General features: G+C 39.6%; 1 protein-coding gene across 1 annotated transcript in view; it reads right to left on the bottom strand.

The window, feature by feature from the left end:
- Positions 1-23368, bottom strand: part of MTCL3 (MTCL family member 3) — a 28310-nt gene that overhangs the window by 3144 nt on the left and 1798 nt on the right. The window contains exons 3-4 of the mRNA XM_065679115.1: positions 20536-20694; positions 639-710 (exon numbers count right to left, since the gene is read on the bottom strand). Of these exons, the coding sequence (XP_065535187.1) occupies positions 639-710; positions 20536-20694 (231 nt within the window). The remainder of the gene's footprint in view (positions 1-638; positions 711-20535; positions 20695-23368) is intronic.

Genomic DNA, 23368 nt, shown 5'->3' with positions numbered 1-23368 from the left:
TCCAGAAGAGGCCACAAGGATGATAAAGGGGCTCAAGCACCTCCTGTATGAACACAGGCTGAGAAAATAGGGGCTGTTCAGCCTGGACAAGAGAAGGCTGTGTGAAGACCTCACAGGAGCCTTCCAGTATCTCAAGGGGGCGTATAAGGATGCTGTGGAGGGACTCTTCATTAGGGACTGTAGTGATAGGACGAGGGGTAATGGGCTCCAACTTAAAAAGGGGAAGTTTAGGTTAGATATAAGGAAGAAGTTCTTTACTGTTAGGGTGGTGAGGCACTAGAACAGGTTGCCCAAGCAAGTTGTGAATGCTCCATCCCTGGCAGTGTTCAAGGCCAGGTTGAATGGAGTCTTGGGTGACACAGTTTAGTATGAGGTGTCCCTGCCCATGGCAAGGGGGTTGGAACTAGATGATCTTAAGGTCCTTTCCAACCGTAACTATTCTATGATTCTGTGATTAGCTGGCCCTTGACATAGTGTTGTCTGACTGCACATTTGGTTTAAGAGCTCTCAATTTCACAGCATACAAAGAGTAAAGCAAACAAGCAAGCAAAATGCAAATCTACAAATCATGTGCATAATTTCCATACTGTCCCTGAAGCCTCCACATGAGGATGCAGGCTACAGTTATTACAACATACCTCTGTTGGTGTCTGCTGTGACTTCTTTTCTGATTTTGGTAGGTCTTTGCTCCCTCTTCTTTTGAGTGATTGCTGCAACAGCAACAAAATGAGATCCACTGAATATTTTACTAAAGAGGCATATAATTCATATTTCATTAATTTTAAAACATAGCAAGCCAAATACACCTATAAAGGAATTAATTTCTTGCAATCCTAGAGATACCACATACAGAAGGGAGACACAGCTGCCCCAAAATGACACAGTAATGTTATACAACTAAAGTTTTCATTTAATCAGTCTGTCACTTTTTTAATTCAACCCATTTTAAGACTAGCGCATAATGAATGTTTAACACATAACAAGAGAAGTAAGAAAGCAGATATCCAAAGTGGTAACTTACAGATGTGAAAGCTGAGGCAAGCAGTGAGACCCAACTTGATCACTTGATATCAACATTACTGGGAACAAGGCACTTAGAGATGTGTCTAGCCAGACATGTAGCCTTAGCCTTTGTGATAGGCAAGCTACATAAAATAGGGTCACTGAGATCCTATTGAGTGTACATTTATAAGTACACCTTTCTCTGTGTCCACCACAGGCTTCAAGCTTGCAGTCATATCTCTGTAGGTGTACACTGTAAACAAACTCTGTGCAAACTCACACATAGACCTGGGCACTAGGTTTGTTCTGTTTTCAGAACATATTCAAGTAGATACAATTCAAACTTGCTTGGACTGTAAAGTTCTAGTGAGAAACAAATCACATTATCTTAAGAATAGCACCACATAAACACACGTATGAACCACCATATGAGCAAGCTTCTTTGGTATCTTCTCATCTGCTACGTAGCCAAAGTGAGTAGAAAAGAAACTCCTGTTTTTAGAGCAGGAAGCACTGGGGTGGAAGCCTACTAGCATATCCAGCAAAAATCTCATTATTGCTGACAATAGAAAGTTTATTAGTGGGCAAGTGGTAGCAGGGGAAACCAACTGCAATCATCCTGCTGCAATGCTCAGTACAGATCATCAAGAAAACAGCAGGAGAAAGGAAAGCGAGTGAGAGAATATGTTAGTACATTACATCCCACTTGCAGTTGTTCTCAGTTTTTATGTTCCCTAGGTAAAATATAGGTCCTGAGGCAGGACAGTGGTACAAACAACAGCATCTCCATCTGAGACTATTCTCTGGTAGCAGGATCCTTTGTGCCGCTGAAAATCATGCATTTCCTTGCACAAGCCAGGCTGTAATCTAAAAGCTATCCAGTTCCATACAGTAGGAACTAAAATGCATTCATAATCATCAAGGAACAGAGTACAGTGGGCAGGTATGCTGTACATAACAATCCTGTGCACTACTTGCCCACTGACACCATTTGTTCTCTTTCTTCTGCAGATCATCACCATAACAAATATGAAATTTGTGGACTGCCTGTTCCAAAGGAAAACCTATGCCATGGAAATGACTCACACATAAATCTGAGCAACCACAAGAGAACATTCCTCACAAGGCTTTTTTTCTCAAATTTACTATACAGTTTTACAGAAATTAAGAAAAACAACCTCAGATTCAGAATCAGAACCAAAATTCACAGATGGGTCCACCAAGAACCAGAATTAAAATTTGTATAACTCTTACAAAAACACTGAATGCTCTCAGTAGACAAAACAATAAAACCAGTCAAAAATCATTAGCTGTGATAGCTAGATAGCTGTCAATCACAGGCTTATAAAGGAATCCAGAAAAGACATGAAAAAATAGTTAAATTAACTTCACTTTTTCCCTTTAAATATAAAGCCAACAATTTTGGGATCCAGTCTACAAACAAAATTATTCATCAGGGTCTCCCAGCGGTTATCCGATTGTGGAAATGGTATATGCACGTGGAGAGTTTTTTGTTGTTTTTCTTTTTGAATTGTCAAATTGATAAAGCGTTAAACTTTCGGAGGAGCAGCTTCCTCCTCAGTATTACCATTAATCATACCACTATGAATTATCAGTTTGAAAAAAAACCTTTTCAGATCAGTTAGCACTGCAAAATTCTCCAGATTCCTGCCAATACTGATACCCACCGATAAAACAAATAAGGGATAGTTAGACTATATTGCTACTTGATTATGTAAATGCCTTCTATTCACCCTGAAGAGCTCAGCGTCTCTCCAGATTTAAGGAGGTTCTGAAATGCTGAGCTGCAACTTCTTGAGTATCCTGCAACTTTTCAGAAGGTAAGAGATATATGAAGAAGTTTCCGTGACAATAAAAAAAATCAAACAAACACAACAGAAAAACAAACAAAACATGGCAGGAGGGTTGGAACTAGATGATCTTAAGGCCCTTTCCAACCCTAACTATTCTATGACTCTATTCCATGAAAACAAAATCACACAAAACCAAAACCCACCACCCTACCCCCCAAAAGCCCAACCAGCGCACCAGTCCCCCTCAAAAAAACCCCAAAACCAAACAAGCCCACACAGAGCAAAAGTATTTTCTAGGTTTGACATAAAATGAAAAATCTGTTTTTCTCCTTTCTCTCCATATTTTTTCTGTTCCTTTTTGTAGTTAGGATAGCAACATTTTAATTACAACAATAGCTGTGGCTCTGTAATAACTAGGAACTACTTTCTAGTCTGTTCTACTGGAATTACAACAAACCATCCATGAAGCTTGTATTATTCACCAATGAAATGATGGTGTTTAACAACAGAATTCTGTAGCAGAAAGCAGTGAAGAATGTGCACAATTCAATTAGCAGGATGATTTGGGTAAGTGGATTAGGCCTAGCTGGAACTGCTATGTTCTCTTTTCTTGTGAAAACCACCATGAGACAATTTCTGATCATTAGAGGTTAAAATCTCTCCTGCACAGATCTCAGATGACGGATGACACCTGCGAAGTCACAGTGCCCCATAACATCATGTTAAGGCACTGAGGCAACGCTCATACTGACCAAAGAATGTCACATATCAAGCAGTATATCCCATTGCAAATAAATTTGTGAGTTTTTTCAGAGGTACATTTCACAGTTTACAGCGGCTACGCTTTCTATCATTTCTCTCAAGACTTGCACTACTCCACTCTTCCAACCCAATTTTTCACATTAGACAATTTACTGCTGCTAATGAAAAGAAATTCATCAAAGCAAAACTGAAAAAAAATACCCCAAACAACTGTTCAAATAAACACATGACAAAATCAAAACTGGGAACCCAGACTCCTGCAAGTGACTCTTCATGTTATCCCTGCAACTGAGCACTATTAAAACTTCCTGCATGTTGCTTGTTTTGACATACTAACAAATGTTAGACAGGGCGAATGAGTGATTCCGCCATCTTCCTGTACAAAACCTGTTTCTTCAAAAATGTTTGTGTTAGATCACCTTTTAATATAATTCACCACTTGCTAACCCTTTTCCCATATAGCAGTGTGCCACAAAGCATACTGTAGTGCCATTAAAAGACACCCCTGCTGTTTTCTCAACTGTAGCAAAAAATCTGCCCCTCCTATTCCAGAACTGGTTTTGAAAACTTGTTGTGAAGGAGAATTTGGGAGCTCTGATAGTTTTTCTTCCATAGAATTTTAAAAAATCATACTGAGTTCACTCAATGATTGAGCTAAAAAGACAAAGGTACAGTAAGAAAAACAAAAGTGCTTTTGCATTATTTGATCTGTAATGCTTAGCAGACAGCATTACGGTTTCAACAAGCTTGAATCAAGTTACCCATCTGCAGAAGGAAAGAATAAACAAAAAATGCATATAATACTATTTCTACAATGGAGACTTTGTAAACTGCTCAAGTACTAATGAAGTATTTCAACAGCACTGGGGATAGTAAGACTAGCAACTAAGGCATGTATCATTATACTGTATAATCTACCTCTGAAAGGCAAGGAGGTAGAACTGGATTTAACCTGACTACACTAGCATTCACTGTAGCCAACACACATGGGGCTATGTGGGTGTCCTGGCAATCTGGAGAAGTTTCCACAGTTTAGATAAGACCACAGATAATATTCGTGTTAGAGTCACTGCAGAGCACATGCAGCAGACAATTTTGTTGCAATGTTCAGCAGCATCAATTCTCCACTGACCTTCACTGGAGTTTATCCAATGTCTTGCTGGTGCTGCTAAGCACTTCTCAAGACCAGATGGTATAAACTTTCTCTTGCCAGACCTAAACTGCAAGCCAAATGTGCAGTCCTATGATGATCAGTGCTTCTCAGGTGTAAAAAGGCCTGAAATCTACTCAATCTACGTTGAGAGTAACACAACGCTGAAATAATAGCATCACAATTCACTGAGTAGGAAAGCTGTAAAATGAAATCAAATTCTTGCCACCTAGTCCTAAATGACAATAAATCACTCAGCAATTCATAAGGAAGCCCTATGTAAAATATTCTAAGGTTTTGCAAGATGCTTAGGTTTGATTATGTCAAGCCTGATCTGGGGGTATATAATCTAAAAAATCAATGTTGGCAATCACAGGAGGAATTCCTGACACATAAAGGGATTTATGGGTGCACAAAGTCCTCCTAACAGCCCTTACCCCTCCTCACAGAGCAGGCTAAGGCAAAGTCTTCTTGCATCTCCACAGCTGCAACCAAACCTTCTCATCTGCACACAACATGGTCATGGTTAGCTGCCTCCCAACTGCTGTGACAGGTCTGCAAGAACTTCCAAAACCAAAGCAAACCTAACACCATCTTTACAGTCTTGAAAAGTTGCATAACACTGAACAGCTTTCAGGCTGCACACACTTGCCTCTGTGTGGCACAGAGTGACTACGACCAGTGAAACAGATATATGCCCTAAGACTCAGTGCATTTTCCGTTCAGTTAATACAGTCGGGTAGCTCACAAAGCTGGATCACAACAGACACAAAAAGATTTCTTAATTTATTGCCACTGACTCTAATTCAATGCATTAGGAAATGCAGTGAAAACCAAATGGACACTATCCATGTTGACAAATTGAAAACTAATATTCTAAAAAAAAAAAAAATAATTAAAAAGCTTTGGTTTTAAAATATCTCCTTTATTCTGCAAGTCTACCAGTGCAATTTGCCAGCAACCAACTTGAGACACTGGCTTTGTCTGTCACTGGCACAAGGCCGTAGTAGAATGATGCAAGCCTTTACCCCTTTCACCTCCCTTCTAGAGCAGAAGCAGTCCTGAGTATTTCAGTATTCCACTTGCTTGCAAAATTAAGGCAGGGAAAAAAAAAAAGCAGTGGATAAGTGAAATGCAAAGAAGCACAACACCCTGTCTATGAAGCACACACGAAGTATATCCCTACTAGCTCTAGCAATGCTCATTTTGCATTAAAACTGGCATATTTGAAAATTATACAAAATGAATAGAATCTTTACTACTTCATCATGGAGAGAAAAATAATAGTTCTTACATAATCTTTTGAATGTCTTCATATTACCAAAAAAAGGAGCTGCCCTCCAATATTTGTGTTGTTTCACTTGCATTTATTAAGGAGTTATTTCAGTCAGCATTTTCAGATCCTTTACCATTATTCATTTGCCAGTTAAAAAATAAAAAATAAGAGGAGAAAAAAAGTTACACAACATTTTCACTTAACCTAGAGAAACCTTTTGCATTTTGAACCAAAAGCATGTTGCTAGAGTAAATGATGATAACTCTGTGGTATATCTAGGTAAAAGCATTCTTTGTAATGCACAAAATGAAGCAACACATTCATGTTTCCTTCTTTTTCTTATTTGCAAAAAAGGATAATCTTGAGCAGTGGAAGATGAAAGCTGCCTTTTCAAAGCTCTCCATATGACCTGGTCAAATAGCTGGCCAAACCCTGATACTTTGGTTACTGTGATTACAGTTCTTCATCCACCAGGATATCATAAAATAGTGGAAGCAACTTCTCTGAAGAGGAAGATGGTATCCTGACATTTTAATCTTCCAAAAGATTAAAGAGCCAGACATGTTTAGTTCCCCAGCACTATCTAACTACACCTTATTATGGATGCTGAAATCACAGTCAGCTTACACTCAGCTCCCTAATCCTGAAATGCAAAAGCAAATCCCAAAACACCGTGAATATCTTGGAGTGAAAGTGCAGCATAAGATGTTTTGTTGCTAGTCATGCTAGCTAAACCTATTTCTTAGGTAGCCGTTTATTTGTCAGCTCATCTATTTGTCTTTTGCGGGGAGAAGAGAGTCAGCCTTTTTGCCAGGGTTTGCACAATGCCTAGTACAAAACACTTTCCCAAACTTTATCTGGGATTGTCAGTATGACAGACACTATGTTAACATAGTTCAAAATACCACCACATAACAACAGAAATAATCACAGTCACAGACACGGATATGGCAATTATGAATTAAATGCATAAAAGATTTGGCCAAATCTAAAAAGAGTTTTCTTTTGCACACATGTAGAGTTTTTTAGCTTTCATAGATCTCAGAAAAGATTCCAAATAAATTTTCATAAGAATGGGAAAGTTCGAGCTACCAGATTAGGTTCATTGCCTTGATTACAGAAATGTATGTATATAAACCAAAGAGTATTTGCCATATCCCAACAACAACAAACAAAAGGTTATTCTGAAACTTAAGAGTAATGAAAAGGAGGATTCTGCACATGGTGTGTACTTCTATACTGCTCAAAATGTGTACAGAAGCCAGTTCTGCAAAGTTGTGGGCTGATCACACATGTACATTTGCTTTCAATCTCATTTCATACTGAATAGTTGTATTAAATGCTCAGCCAGCTCCCATAGAACTCAGGTTATTGAAAACAGAGGATAAGACAACACAGTGCTCTGAAGCTATACCAGTGTGATGCTGCCACAAATTAAATCTAACTTGAAATCTAAATTTTGTTGAGCAGCTCAGGTAAGGAAGGTGTTCTGGAAAAATAAACCATGGAGGCTAGAAGCTAAAATAGAAGGAAGACATTTTAGCAGTTGGGGCATCCCCACACTTACCTTTCTCACTCAGGTACCAGTCTGCTCTACCGTAAGCCTGCCACCAGTCCTAGGGGTATTTCAACCATGCAAAGATGGAGATGAGGGGAAGGAGAATATTGCAGTGCTGTCTGAAGCACTGTCACTGACTAGACTACAAAAGGTTCAGAAGACCTGTGACTGATCCCCATGCCTCTTCCTCCTAAAAGATGACTCTTCCTCTTTAATTAAACATGCTCAGGCTCTTAAGGGAAATACTATTCCCAGCAAGAGAAGAGGCTGTGGCTCTTAGGCTGACTTAAAACCTTCATGTAGAGATTGACTTGGAAACTGTTATTTAAATGTTCCCTTTGCTATAAATGTGAAAATCTCATTCTGAAATGAAGTTTGACAGTCTTCAGCTCATTATAAATATTTGATCACTGGGATGCATTTTTAACTAGCTATTATGAACAAACATCAGACTCTTCAGCATTTACCATAAATGTCAAGAACCAGCAAATCACCTGCAAATTAATGCCACAGCAGTGCTAATAGGGTTACACAGGAATCAATTCTTGTGTAACTAATCATTTTTTTGCTGTTGCCTTGAAAAAAACAGAATAGTATTGGATAAAGACTGCAAACAGAGTAAAGATTGGAGAAATGTTATATAGTGAAAAGGACAGTCACTGTTACAAACCTTGGTGCAATCAAATATCTGTTTTAATATGAATAAATACAAAGATCCGTATGTAAGAACAAGGGGTGAAAGCTATGCTAAGACAATAGGAAAACTGCCCAGAGAATAAAGAAGATCTTTTGAAAAGCCACATCTCCAAAAAAGACTACAGGGTCATAGAAGATAATCAGCTGAAATAATGTCCAAGGATAATTTTGCGACCAAAAGGCTTAATTCTGTCCTAGAATATAGATATCAAAACTAAGGTTCACTGTGCAGTAACTAGAAAGGGATGTGCCTCCACACAGAGTCAAACCACTCTCAGACAAGTGGAATGAATCACTTCTAAGGTGTGCCAATCTTTCTCCTTTGAGGGAGGTCAAATTCCTAACTTAGGATAAATGCTTAATTTTTAGACAGCTAAGTGATATCAACCCTAAGCATGCAGATATTTTAAAAAAGCAAACAAGCAAGCAAAAAAGCCAACAAAAACAACCAACCAACCAAAAAGCACCAAAACACTGATGCTGGACTCTTCAATTTAGTGTGGTTGTAAGAACACATCTTTCCTGGCATTCAGCAAATTCACATGAGAAGGGAGTTACAAATGTTTAACTGTTCCTGGGATAGTTTAGGAAGAGTTGTGGTACACTGGTCTCAGCTGTCAATTTTTAACACAGAGCAGCACCCTTTTCTGAAAAGTTAAAATAGCTGGGTGTTAGTCAGGAGTCCAGACTAGTCGTATTATATAAAGTTCTGGCTTCGTAATTTCTGAATGCATGAAACCTGACCAAAGTCTGGGAACTTAGCAACAATATTCCTAGAAGCACACCAGAAGGAAAATGAACCTTTAAGGGTATCCGGGTGTACCTTCAAGCCAATGTTCCAGTTCAAAACTCTTTCTGTGGCACTGTTACAGATGCTTCTAATTAATTATTTTATCAAAGATTTAAACTGCTAGCATCTCCAAAAGTTAAAATAATTCAACCAAGCTTACAATATAAAACATTCCTGGTAATTAGGCAAGTTGGATGTCACCATCAGTCATGCTTTACAGGGATGCAGAAGGCTCCCATTACACACAACACTGTTGGAAATAGATGTACAGCAAATACCTTCTAAGTGCAAGTACTCATTTGTGACCTAAGTAGAGCTTGGTTGTTATCCTAACCTGGATTCATTGCTGAGATAGCCAAAGTCAATTAACAAATCATACAACTAAAACCAGACAAAGCAAAATAGAATTGATACCCACAGGTCTCATTCTATGCATCTTAATATATGCTGTTGTTAATACCAGCAATGGGGAAAAAAAACAGCATGTCAAAACATCTCAGCAGAAACAAACACTTCAGAAAAGTATACCTGCACATCTAAAAAGTTATTCCACTGCCCTTTACTTCAAAATCAGAAAAGCAGTGCTTGGAACTCCTAACTATGCAGTGTTATCAAAACCTGAATCTGCAAAAATGCCAGGGGGGTGCATCTCTTGATATTATGAACACTACAGTAAGTGAAAACCAAACCTCCAGGCTGTAGTGGGGAAAAAAAACCCACAACATCAAAAGCCTGGTGGTTTTGTTCAGGGTTAGTACTGATTCTACACAGTTCAGAAGAGCAGCTAGGCTGATCCCAGAGCCCAGCATGGCTGTGGTTGGGTGTTCTTCCTGTCACATGACTCACATCTATTTAAAATGCATTTAGGTATTTTGTATTATGTGTAAAGGTTAAAAATATTTATTCAGAACAGAGCAAAGGTGTTTTCAACTAAAGGAAACTTTAATTTTTATTTTTTTTTTTTTAAATCTCAGAAGTACTCATCATTTTCACTTTTTATATCCCTTCATGCCAAACATCTGCAATTGCGCATCCTGGCAATGCCCTTGTAGTTCTCAACGGGTATTTGTCTGCTTTCCCATCTCTGGTATGCTTCACTTTTGGTTTTGAACAGACTCAGAAGCTCATAGTTAAGCCAAGGGAGTCTCTTGCTCTGCCTGCTTCCCTTAATTGTATGAACTGGTTTTATGCTTCCAGGAGTGTTCTTGAAAAACTCCCAGCACTCTGTAGCTCCTTTTTGCTCCATGGAAGTTTCCCACAGAATCCCTCCCAGCTGAGCTCTAAGCAAGCTGACATTTGCTCTTCTAAAATCTGATATCTTCATCTTACTACTGACCTTGAGCATGCTCAGCAGGAACCCAAACTCCACAATATTGTGATCACGGCAGCCAAGGCTGTCACAGACCTAGATATTACAAAAGCAGGTTTTCTCGGTTTGTGAATAGCAAGTCCAGCAGTGCCTCATTCCTGGTTGGCACATCTAACATTTGTATGAGGAAGCAGTCCCCTACACATTCCAGGAATTTGATGGATGACATGAGCTGCTGTATTGCTCTTTCAACAAATGCATGGGTAGTTGAAGTCACCCATAAGAATCAAGTTCTGTTGACTCAAACATGATGTGACAAGGTTATCCTTCCATCCACTGGCAGCTGAGTTCAGCCAAAACACAGGACAGTACTTACTTCCATGGTGCTATATTCTCCTCACTCTCCTAAAGCCAGGATAAGCTACCTAGGGCTGTGAGGTTCCACCAAAGAGCCATCAGAAACACAGGCACTGGGAAATTCAATGTGCAGAATAACTAACAAAACTACCAGGCTACAGAGTGCCCAGTGTTTTTTAACTGTAGACTTGCTAGCAGCACCAGAAAATCTAAAACCAGAAAACTGTTTCCTGTGGAGCTGCTAAACAGCTCAGTTTAAGATTATGAGAAAGACAGCCCTGAAGCCTGCAGTGAGCACATGCACTGAAAAGAGAAAAAGCTATGCTAATTTTCCTTTCAATTTGAAACAAGCTCAGCTTAGACTTGTATCAGCAGATTGCAAATGCTTTGTTTTCCCAGGTGTTTCTTTGAAGGGACAGGTGCATTTAAGTAGTGGACTGAAGACAGTGCTGTAAGGACTGAAATCATGTATAACTATTATTCATCAAAGCCTTGGTGAGCCTTCCAGGAAGATTATGACATTTCACTGATTTCATATGAAAACATGTGTCTATACCTCTGGTTCAGCACTTAGAAAATGTCTTTGTTCTGCCTTCATAAAGCCTTCCAAATGACAGAAAGCAGTTTTTCAAATTCATCAGGATTTCCTCTAAATCTAGAGAATCCTGGCCTCCCTTTAAATTCCCATTCATGCTTTTGTACCCGCACAAAGGGGTCAAATTTGTCTTCCATCTTGCAATCTCTTCTTTTAAGAAACTAAGGAAATTATACAGTGTCTTACAAAAATAAACCCAGAGACCTGCCAAGAATGACAAAACGGACATAAATAAAATGATAGTTTGAATTTGAAAAGCATAATATTATTAAAAAACCCCGAAACTTGGTCAAAACAACAACAAAAGAACCAGTGTGAATTATGTACTGTCTATGGATACAACTGTGAAAGGTAGCATGACAAATGTCAAAAAGCCAACCAAACCAGGGAACTCGTTATTATATTTTTAAGCTACCTGGCAACTTTTTCTTTCATTTGAGCAACCAGCTTGGTACCTCTATGACTAAGTTATGTATATGGACACTTGAACGTCCATTTAGGAAAAGAAATACTGAAACTGGGAAGTGGAAAAATGAAAAATTGTCTTCTGAGATTGAGGACCATTACAGAGTCCTAAAAAACTTGCCTTTTCCTAGAAAATAAGTAAACTTCTCCAGCTTACAAACAGCAGAATGCCAACAAACAATTAGGAGATAACTGAATATAAAACAAGCAATACTGGGCTTCCCAAACTTTCCTCCATTTATTAATGTGGTATCATACTTTAAAGGCTTTAGCAAAGTCAGTAGCAATATCACCTACTTTGGTAAAGATATAAAAGGCCTTCTTTCTCCTTTAAATCTCAAGGAACTCATTCCTTAAAGACATCGCAATAGACATTTGATAGGTGGACCACTCAGTGGATAAAGAACTGGCTGGATGGCCACATGCAAAGAGTTGTGGTCAATGGCTCAATATCCGGCTGGAGACCAGTGGTGTTCCTCAGGGATCGGTGTTGGGACCGGTCTTCTTCAACATCTTTGTCAGTGACATGGACAGAGGGATTGAGTGCGCCCTCAGCAAGTTTGCCGATGACACCAAGCTGTGTGGTCCGGTTGATATGCTGGAGGGAAGGGATGCCATCCAGAGGGACCTTGACACGCTGATGCCAACCTCATGAAGTTTAAACATGACAAGTGCAAGGTTGTACACCTGGGTCGGAGCAATCCCAGGCACAGCTACAGGTTGGGCAAAGAAGAGATTCAGAGCAGCCCTGTGCAGAAGGACTTGGGGGTGCTGGTCGATGAGAAAATGAACATGAGCCGGCTGCAGTGTGCGCTCGCAGCCCAGAGAGCCAACCGTATCCTGGGCTGCATCAAAAGAAGCGTGACCAGCAGGTCGAAGGAGGTGATCCTGCCCCTCTGCTCTGCTCTCGTGAGACCTCACCTGGAGTATTGTGTGCAGTTCTGGTGTCCTCAACATAAAAAGGACATGGAACTGTTAGAACAAGTCCAGAGGAGGGCCACGAGGATGATCAGGGGACTGGAGCACCTCCCTGTAGGGATGCTGGGGAGAGACTCTTCATCAAGGACTGTAGTGACAGGACAAGGGGTAATGGGTTAAAACTTAAACAGGGGAAGTTTAGATTGGATATAAGAAAGAAATTCTTTACTGTTAGGGTGGTGAGGCACTGGAATGGGTTGCCCAGGGAGGCCGTGAATGCTCCATCCCCGGCAGTGTTCAAGGCCAGGTTGGACAGAGCCTTGGGTGGCATGCTTTAGTGTGAGGTGTCTCTGCCCATGGCAGACGGGTTGGAACTAGATGATCTTAAGGTCCTTTCCAACCCTAACTGTTCTATGATTCTATGAGACATACATTTTTCTAGTCTGCCTCACTGCGAGTTCATGCTCACAAACCATTTTCTCTGGCAACCAGTTACTATCCATAGTTACCACACTGTCCATTACTCCCACAGACAACCGGGCATGCCAGTTGTGTTGGCTTTGTCCCTGCTGTCAATTGCCCCTTGCCAGTCATTCTCAGCAGTAGGAATTCACATGGCAACAACGGACTGGACTTGCTGTTTTGTGTTCCATTTGCCATTTCATCTGGCTCCATACCAAGTCAGAGACCCCTTTGCCTAGTTTTGACACTAGTAAATGGTCAGGGACTGTTCTCAGGACGCCAACCGACATGCCACAATTCGGCCTCTTTTCAACTACAGTGACAATACAGCTAAACTTCCCTACAGCTTCCTTCCAAACAAGCAGGACCACACCCAAACTGTCAGTCAGGAACAAGCTCTGACCCAGGCTAGACCCCAAGTCATGCCCAGGCACTGAAGCAGTGGCAACCGATCCAGGCCAAAACCATCCAAGGGATGTGCCAGCAATTTCTTGTCAGTGTGTGGACCCTTCCTTAGCCTAATTTACTTTACAATTACAGTTTTTGACTAAAGGAAGCAATTATGTAGTAAATAACTTAGAGAAGAATAACCCAAGCAAAAAAAGGGTCCCACGTGGTGACTCACGTCCTTTCTCTAAAACATAGTTCCTATGAGTCTGGAAGCTCGGCTCTTACTCTGTGCCTCTGTTCTGGTTAGGTTTGGTTTTGGTTTTTAAGATGGCCATTACTTTGATTTTTCCTTTAGAATGGAGTTTATTGCAATGAGACTTTGATTTTACTTGAAGACTGGACGTAGTATCAGTACCAACTTTGACAAAACAACTTGCAAATCTAAGTTTACTGATACCCGTTGCAGAAAGGAAAGAAAACAAGGTAACATTCTGTCACAAGGAAGGAACTCCCATGCCCCCATCGAACCAGAACAGCAGCATTATGTTTACAGATTCAAAAGAATTGATCAAAATTTATTCTGTGATGGCTAAACTCTTTTATGTTTTAAACATATTCCAGATACACTCTTTTTCACTACAGTTGCCACTCTTTCATTATTACTTTCCCATTAGCAAGCAATCCTGCCACTCCTTTTACACATCCTTGCAAATTTTAAGACATTTCGATAGGAATCAACAAAGCAGCAGAGCAGTTTCAATGACTCCCTGAGGAAAAAAAAAAAAAAGTCTCCTAGGCACCTTTACTCACAAAACCTCTTCACAAAAAGATATTTATGGATATTTAGTCTTTTGCCATCATTCGCTATTTGTTACATATGTTTTGGAGTTATATTATTACTGACCATCAGGCTGCTTATTTTCAGTTTTGATAAACTCTTGTAGCAAATGGCTCATGTAAATTGCTGATGGCTGATACATTATTAAAAATGTAATTTTATGAGGTTTAAGTGTAAACTGTTTCTCAAAGGCACATAATTTGTTCTTGCTTATGGTACGACATTTTCAGAGAATTACTGCAACAGATTTTGTGGGAGATTAATTTCTTACTCCATTATAATTCTTCTCTCATATTCAGAGAACTGAAGCAAACTCTGTTTGTCCTGCTCACTGTGAAACTGCAGTGTGCTCTGAGCAAAGATGTCACACCCTCACAGATTATGAATAGCATCCCTGCTGAGCACTGTTTTTAAAGGAACAAAATATTTGGGCAGGATACCAAAGGTAACAATTTCACACAAGCAAGTCTGTCAGAAGTTACTAGGGGTTCTGCATCTCCAGGCATGCGGTGCTTAGAGAATCACTGGGCTGTGCTTGGAGACAGATGACTGGTTTGCTTTTTCCTGTATAAACTCAGGCAGAGGCTCGTTTCTCATCTCTTTTTAAAAAAGCCTCCTTATTATCCTGTTGTTCTTTTCACCAAAGAAAATTGAATTTTCATAAGGCAACAAGCTGAGATTCCAAATCATACAAACCCTCTGCTTAACTGTGCTTTTAGTAGAAACGTTGCTGATACGACTTGGTGTTCGGGTTCTCCGAAGGATCCAGTAAAGCACTGGGTTTCTGAGAAACCTATTAAATCCTCCCCTGCTGCCATCTGGTGCCAGAAGCAAGTAAATTACTGTAACTTTTCAAAGAGTACTGCTTACTACACTGATCCTGTGAAGCTGATCAGCTCTATCAGCAGGCGTACTAGCGCTTCATCTCTGCCTTGTATCTACTCCCTCCATTACAAGCTGTTTGAAATGAGGCTCAAAACCTTAAGATAAATTAAAACATGCAGTACAATTAGTAAATGCTTGGGGGACAGTATGATGGAGGAGACTCAAACTTTCCCTTTCGAAGCAGCACAACCAAGCATCCATCTCCAGTGACTTGTACGCATACAGCATGGGCAACAAACAGAAACTAGAAATCCACAAATATTCACAGAGCTATAGTTTTGCTGGGATCACAGAGGCATGACAGGATAGCTGAGGCTAAACTTTTCTCCAGTGCTCACAGTGATGTAGTTGCCATTTCCTAACACAGAGTAATTCTCCACTGCTCTCAGTCCAGATGCAAAAGTGAAGAGCTACAGCTTGGAAACAAGTAACAGAACAAACCAAGGAAGCTGACAGATTTGTATGTGGGGGTGGAAGAATCAGGAGGAAACGACAAATTTTGCAAAAGAGAGAAGCTGTAACTAGGAAATGAGGATAATATATCTGGAGTAGAATAAGAGGAAAATTTACTGGAAAATACTTGAAATACAGGGAGGAGATTGGACACTCATGAAGAGCTGGATGGATTCAGGGAAGGAGGCAGTGGGAGAAAGAAGGACAAGACTGGAACTCAGGAACCGGAAGACGAAAAACCAGCCACTACTGTAAAATACAATGTGAAAAAAAAAATAATTAAGATTAAAAACCACACACACAGGATGAAGCCCAAGAGAGAGAACCTGAGACTCTAACCTATAGGAGAAGGACTGGAAATAACTGTTTGTTGCCAAGTGGCAGGAGGAGCTTAAAGAGAGAAAGGGCTGTCAGAAAGGAGACACTGGATTTTTGTCAGAGAGACATAGTGGACAAGCTGATATTGGTGAACATGGGGACTAGGATGGGATCACCCCTTACCGGTTCTTTTCATGGGTCTTCAGTTTTTGGTTTTGGAGAGGGGTGTTTTGGGGGTTTGTTGGGGTTTTTTTTTACAGCAGCTTTTGTTGTGAAATTTCTGTCTACTCTCCTTATTTCTGTTCAGCCTGAGCACTCAGAGATATAAAGAGAGCAAACCTGTACATAAACAGAGCAGGCGAAGGTTGCAAGAGTAAGCAGAAAAGCACAATTACTTTCCTGTGGTCCCACAGCAGGATAGTACCAAAATGAGGAACAGAATTCAGATTCCTCCTCCCAGCTCCAGTGCCCAGTTCCCCAGACCCTGCTGACTTCTTCCATTTCTATGCAGCATATAAAACAGACTGACTAACAAGACAGGCACCACTCCAGCAAAACACAGACCCATGTAGGGAGGCATAAACTCCTCTGCCCACGGTGTGAACTGAAGGGACAAAACACATCTCTGGTTCATGTTCCATGTAGCCACAGTTGTCACATGCTCTGTGTCTGCGCTAATAACTTAGGCTTGGAAGAAGAAAATGGTAGATTGACAACATTACCCTAATGTGGCTGGAAGAACTGGATCTTTTATCCACCCAGGTTACAGCTCTAACAGAGCAATTTATTTATCTCTAGAAAGACATACGTCTCTGAAAAACATGGTGCCTCTTGCAGTTACATATCCACATTGCAATGAGGATTTGTAAAGCCCAAGGTCCAGTACATCTGTCATATTTTCCCCCTACTTTATTTGTCTCACAACAAACTATCTAAAGCATGGCTGACGGAGCATTTCCTACATAGTTATAGCAAACAAATGAATTCTTAGTTCATACTATGATCATGAAAAGCTCTACAAGAGAGTTAGCTAGGCTTTAACAAATGGTTACCAATGAAGTAATGAACTTTAATTAATTAATTAATACTAATGAATTAATTTACAACTCATTTTTTTTTATATCTGAAAAAAATACATCTAGCTACAGTTGACTTCTCTTTCTTCTAGGAAACATTCCACAGGACCACAGAATCACTAGGGTTGGAAGGGACGTCTGGAGATCTCCTAGTCCAACCACTCTGCCAAGGCAGGGCCACCTAGAGCAGGCTACACAGGAACGCATCCAGGCGGGTTTCTCTACTTCATTTTCAGCTTCACAAAAAAGCATTCCAATTAATGATAACGTATAATAAATAGGAAATCAATAGCAGTCGCTACAAATGGATTCTGAGAACTGGTAATGCAGATTAAAAAACTTGTGTTTCTGTGTGGATGGAAACACGAATAACATTAACTGAAACAGCTCGGATTGGGAGACTGAAATGTAGCTTATAGAAATGTATGCTTTGCTGGAACACCTTCCAAATCCTGGATGCTTACAAGCTTCTGCTACCATCCACAACTTCTAGTTGAAATGGAATATATTATAAATATTTTTTCCCAAAAGCTCCAGACCAAGAAAGCAAACATCAACTATATCTCTATTAATGGACAAATACAGTCACAAGTCTATATTCACCCAAATGGTCACTGGAGAACTCTAGATTTATCTCGACACAAACACATCTGCTAGCATTCATGTTTTATATAAGTTTCCAGTTAAGTCTGCCATGTTTTTTAAAACAATAAAGAATCTACACAAAGAGGACTTTGACTTTGGTTCTGCTCTGGAGACTGCCTAACAAAAAATTATACTTCTGCCTCCAACATTTTCTACTAGGTCGTTTAGCCATTCCCTGCTATCTCACACTGTGCATTATAAAAGCAGATGAAATTTCCCATGGCAGTTATACATAAATAGGTTTTAAGAAGAATTGAAAGGTTTTTTGTTTTAGCAGTATATTTGATGACACAAAAATACAGAAATCAGTCATTATACACTCTGAGAACTGTTATGCTGTAAAATAAAGATGTTTCATTGTCTTTGGAGATTAACTCTCTCATTAATTCTAAGCTCAATAAAGTGAAGATCACAATCCAGATAAAAGGTCTTGACTCTGTATTTTCATATGTGCTGAGCAGAGAATTTCCTTAAGCAGGAGGTTCCATTGGTTATAATGTCTGTACTGAAATGAGAAAGGGTTGTAAACCCATGAAACTAGAAGTAGCTCACAAGCAAACAGAAAATCAACATTATGACTATCTGAAAATTATATTTAAGATGCGCTAACCCTTCAATTTTCAAAGAAGAAAAGGCATTTGTCACAGAAAAATTCAAATGCACTTCAGATTGCTTTGGGTTGGTTTTATTGTGTTGCTTATTCACAGATTCTGCAATTCAAATCTGTAGGAATTAGTATACTTCACCAGCATTCTTCCATTAGTCCCCCAAGTCACAGCATGCTTGCAAAATGCCTAATAATTTGGCTTCAAACTTGCATTTTTCTGACTTGCACCTCCTCAACCATCCTCCAGCTTCCCTCATGCTGTGCTGAAAGTCCTAGCCTGAAAAGCAGCTTTCTACTACAAGGGACTCAGCAGCCCGTTTGGAACACATAAATGAAAACTCCTGCCTAGTGATCATAATGCATGTAAAACCTGGGCATGGCAGTTTTCCTCTCCAGTTCAGTATAAAAATGTATTTCTGACTCTGTCTACTCCATTTCTACTCTGGTGTAAAGTCTTACTGCATTTTTCCATTCTAGCTCAGTGCCCTATTCTATGCCAGTAGTAATTGTCCATCTGTTTCAGCTTCATCAAATCGTGTAGAAGAGCCCCTAGCTTAAATATGACACTCTCTTCTGGAGTCTCCAGCGTCCTTCCATTGATACCAACAGCAAAAACAGAAAGAGGCAGACACATTAGCCAAAGAAAGAAGCGGAGAGCTGTATGAAAGCAACAGAACTATAGTTGAGCATAGTGGGACAGAGGGAAGAATCAGGATAAGGAGAGAGAGACTACTGATGACAGAAGCCTATTTACTGGGTTCATTTCCTGCAGGTACACAGCACCCAAAGAACACAAGCTATTAAACTGCCACTATACTTCACTTTAATCTGAAGATGCAAGACAAAAGAAACTTACAGTGGTAAAAACTATCAGAGGGCAGGAAGAAAGGATCCAGAAATGGGAATCTACAAAAAGGCAGAGTCTGAATGGACAAGAATAATGAAAAACTTGGAGTAAAGCCAAGCTTAACAACAAATTGCAAGGATAATTACAGAAAGATCATGTTCTCATAAAGAAGATAGTCCTGGAAACTGAGATGTATTTGACGGCAGAAACCAGAATGAAAACAGAAGAAGAAAGTCTCAGGCAGAGGAGAGAGAAGCTGAATAAGGCTCAGATTTCATGCCCTTTTCAAATCTGTAATTATCTGAAAAAGCAGAAGAAGGTGGAACAAAAATACCTGTTTATCCTCTACTAACATGTTTGAAATTCAGTTCCTGTAAAGAAAACGTGAATATTTTTAATAGTTCATCACTTAAAGTAAGCATTTGCAGTTCCTAAAAATTCTATAACTTATCATACAACCAAAAATTCCTGCCTTTCTTGACAACTGAAACACATCTCCTCTGCTTCATACAAGATCAAAGTAGACACCGGCATTCCTACTAGGGAATATTAATAAAAGTGAGAATCAGTGGAATTCATTGAATTTAAAACACTGAACTGGAGAGCTGTTTCTAAAATTTGTTCTGAGAAGTCATTCTTGGTTAACAGTTCATTTTTACTGTGTGCTTTGTTATCTCTGCTGACCAGGCTATTACTGCCGTAATACAATTTTCTGCTTACTTAATGGCATAGGATCTTGCATCCATATAGAGGCAGATGGAGTAATTTTTAAGATTAATTAGATATAACGTAAAAATATGCTTAGACTAAAAGGAGAAGTAGAGTCTTTCACTTCACAATACTCCAAAGAACATGACTGAACAAGATGGGGAGGTGGCTGCATCCCCAGTCTCATTGTGTCTGCTAGTCCCTAGTAGTAGTTAGCAAAGGGAAAACACCGGTCTTTGTAAAAACATACGGGGAACATGATCTGCAAAGTTAGGTGCCTCCGACGCCCTTCAGCACTCTTCCTGCACGTATATTAACATAAGTATATTCTCTCAACACCTCTGAACTCTGTTATCATCAGCTCCACATTTCCCACCTTCCACAGGAAAAGCAAAGCAACAGTTTGGTTTCTGTTTTGCATAGGAAACATCAAATATTTTAGTTTGTTCTCAGCTCCCGATCACCAAGCTGTACTTCAGCACTCTATAACTTTCAACTTTTGGCTGCAATATTTTGTGACCCCAAAACAAATTATATGAAGAAAACCAGTTAGTTCACCAATAAGAATTCCAGAATTTCGAATACTTTGTGTAGAAGTAAATAGCAACACTAACCTCTTTCATTTTTTCCAGTTCATTCTGTAGTGCTTGTTTGGCAATTTCAACTTCTATAAGCTGCTGTCTTAATTTTTCATTTTCATCTTCTGTTACAGTACGTTTTTCTTCCACATTTTCTAACTCATGATGAAGTCTCACTGACACATCTTTTGCAACCTAAATTAAATGTTATGTCAAAAGAAAGATAAAAAAATTACTACTGCAGTGGAACTATTTAGAGGTTAATTCTGGTTGTTGTGATGGAACCAATGTGTAAGGAAACATGTACACAAATGCACCCACAGAAAGAATTCTAAATGGTTCCAAATTCAAGTCAACTGCTTCAAGAAATGGTACATAATTCCTGAGGACTTTACTGTAAATCACATTAGACATTAAACTCCAACTCCCTCTTAGATTCCATTATGCTGATGGTGAAACAGGATCTTCATTATTCCTGGAGACAGGGCAGCATCTACTTTCTCTCAACCACTGCTAGCTTATGTTTTGCAATGCACTAAAGTATATGGGCTTCAAACAGCTAACGTGCAGAAGCATCTAAAAGCAGGGTCCACCTTCTCCAAGCCTTCCTTACCTGTGACGTGCACAGAACAAACAGACACATCTTGATTTTGACCCTGTTAGTTTCTCTCTTCTTCATGGACAGGTAACTTAAATATCTGGCATTAACTGCTATTGCTTCATTTAAAGAGTAAAATATGCACAAACAACATCTTTACTGACCTTGTGGTCACTCAAACAATGCCAAATATTTTAAATGACAATGAAAACTAATGGGTTTTGCTGCTTGGTTTGGGATCTTTTTAACACATTTTCCCATGAATGGAGTTAAAAGTCACATTGTCATAACCTAATTCCTCTTCTTCATGCAAAGTAATGAGAGTTTTGCCATTCAGACCACTTGCCTTGTATTTTGTGAAACTACCAGAAACTATAATCATGCACCAGAAGTATTTAAATATATACTAATCACTGTTATGATGGTGATTTAGACACATACTTGAAAAGCCTAATTTCCTGGTTTTTTTAGAACATTAGAGAGTATAATTAATCCTTCTTAACATTAGCTAGGGGAGCTCAGAAAGCTACCCTTTATGGCTTTCACTAGAATGATCTTTATGTTTGTGTGTCAAAGAATTCTCTTTAACATACTAAAACTCTAAAGAAAATTATAATTGTAAGCAAGCAGTCAAGAAGAATCCGATCTATCAGGAAACAGCAGCAGCTAGTGACTCAGACTCCCCTGACAAGAAACCCAGTGTGTGCAAATTACAGATACAACACTGCAGTGTAGCAAAAGATCATTCAACAATCTCCCCCACTGTACATGCAGTCAAGACCCATAATGCCTAACAGAAAGAGTGAGTGGAGGGGAATTTCAGTTACAACCATACACCAAAGAGACTGCTGGGTGAGCTGAGAATCACACCACAGTGCTGTATCTCGCTGTTTTTTCCTACACTCAGTATTAAACTGCTCATCTGGTTGCCCAACCAAAGTAAATGGCAAATCATGGGGGACATTTTTAACAGCATCCTGCCAGAATCTGTCTTCAGTCCGTAGATACAGGCTGGGTCAGTAAATACTGCCAAATAACAAAGTCATTACTGGTAGTGATTTTTGACACAAAATTTGGTGGTGTAGCAATTAACGCAGGGAAATCCTACAGAGCATTCTAGATCACATGGGAAATGGGACTAACTTCAAGATGCATTTTAATACAGCTATGTGCAAGACTGTATCTATGAAGGATTATGTCCCCTAATATATTACCTATGCAAAATGAACAGCATTACTTTGGATAAAAATTCTTCAGAAGAGGGCTTGGGAACATTACAGAAAACTGCAAATGAGTTACAATGATGGTTAGCCAGCACCCAAATTCAACTAGACATTCATCCCTGCTCCAAAGCAGAACACATTCATGATCTGAGGGAACACTTTGCAAAAACACTATTCCTTTCCAAAGGATCAGTTATATGGCTACTGAGAAAGACATGGGAGAAATCCTAATTCAAGTGAGCCCTTTGTCCAGCTCAACCTAAAGCCTTAACTGGCATGTCTATATTGCAGGCGAGCACCAAAGCAGAGGTGCCCTCGCCATTTACCTCCCTGGCCCTGCACATGTATGAATTGCCACTACAAAGTAACACAGAGCCAACAAAGAATTCAGCCTTATAGGATGGAATCACAACATTTACTTGGGACATGAAGGCTCATATTCAAGTTCTGCCTACAAAGGTGCGTGTCTCCATTATGCAGCTAAGCATCATTCTGAATGTCCAAAACATCTAATTCTCCTCCCACAGGCTCTCCACGAGAAATGGCAGAAGACCAGTCAACTGAAAAAAGTTGGAATTCAGCAGGAGCCTTTAACAAAGTCTAGTAGATGGAAACAGAAATTAAACAACTTCCAACGAGCACAAGAAAGAATGTATTTTTTTCTGTAATTGGATCATTCAGAGTAGAACGGAGATGACTGATACTTTATCAACGTCAAGCCTTAAACAAGGACTGAAACTTGTCCTCAGCAATGGGCTGTGGTCCATTCAGATGTTACGGATGAAATACAGTTGATTACACATTGAAATTCGATGGGCTGTGTCTATGCTTTCTGGTGGATCTGGAAAATCCTGGCTTCACTGAAGGTATCAGCAGTTTTTCCACTGACACCAGCAATGTCAGGATTTCATGTGGTGACTCTGCAAGTATTCGATCTGATGGTCCCACGAACCCTTTGCTAAAGAGTGCCGCAATCCCCTCAAAGTCAGGGGGACTATTGAGTGAGGTTGGTTTAATTTTGCAGTTGTAGGGTATGTTTCATGTTCAT

This window comes from Lathamus discolor, chromosome 5, assembly GCF_037157495.1.
Source record: "Lathamus discolor isolate bLatDis1 chromosome 5, bLatDis1.hap1, whole genome shotgun sequence".
NCBI classification, from domain to species: Eukaryota; Metazoa; Chordata; class Aves; order Psittaciformes; family Psittacidae; genus Lathamus; species Lathamus discolor.
The sequence above is the reverse complement of the archived record's forward strand: the minus strand, read 5'-3'. Positions and strand labels throughout refer to the sequence as shown.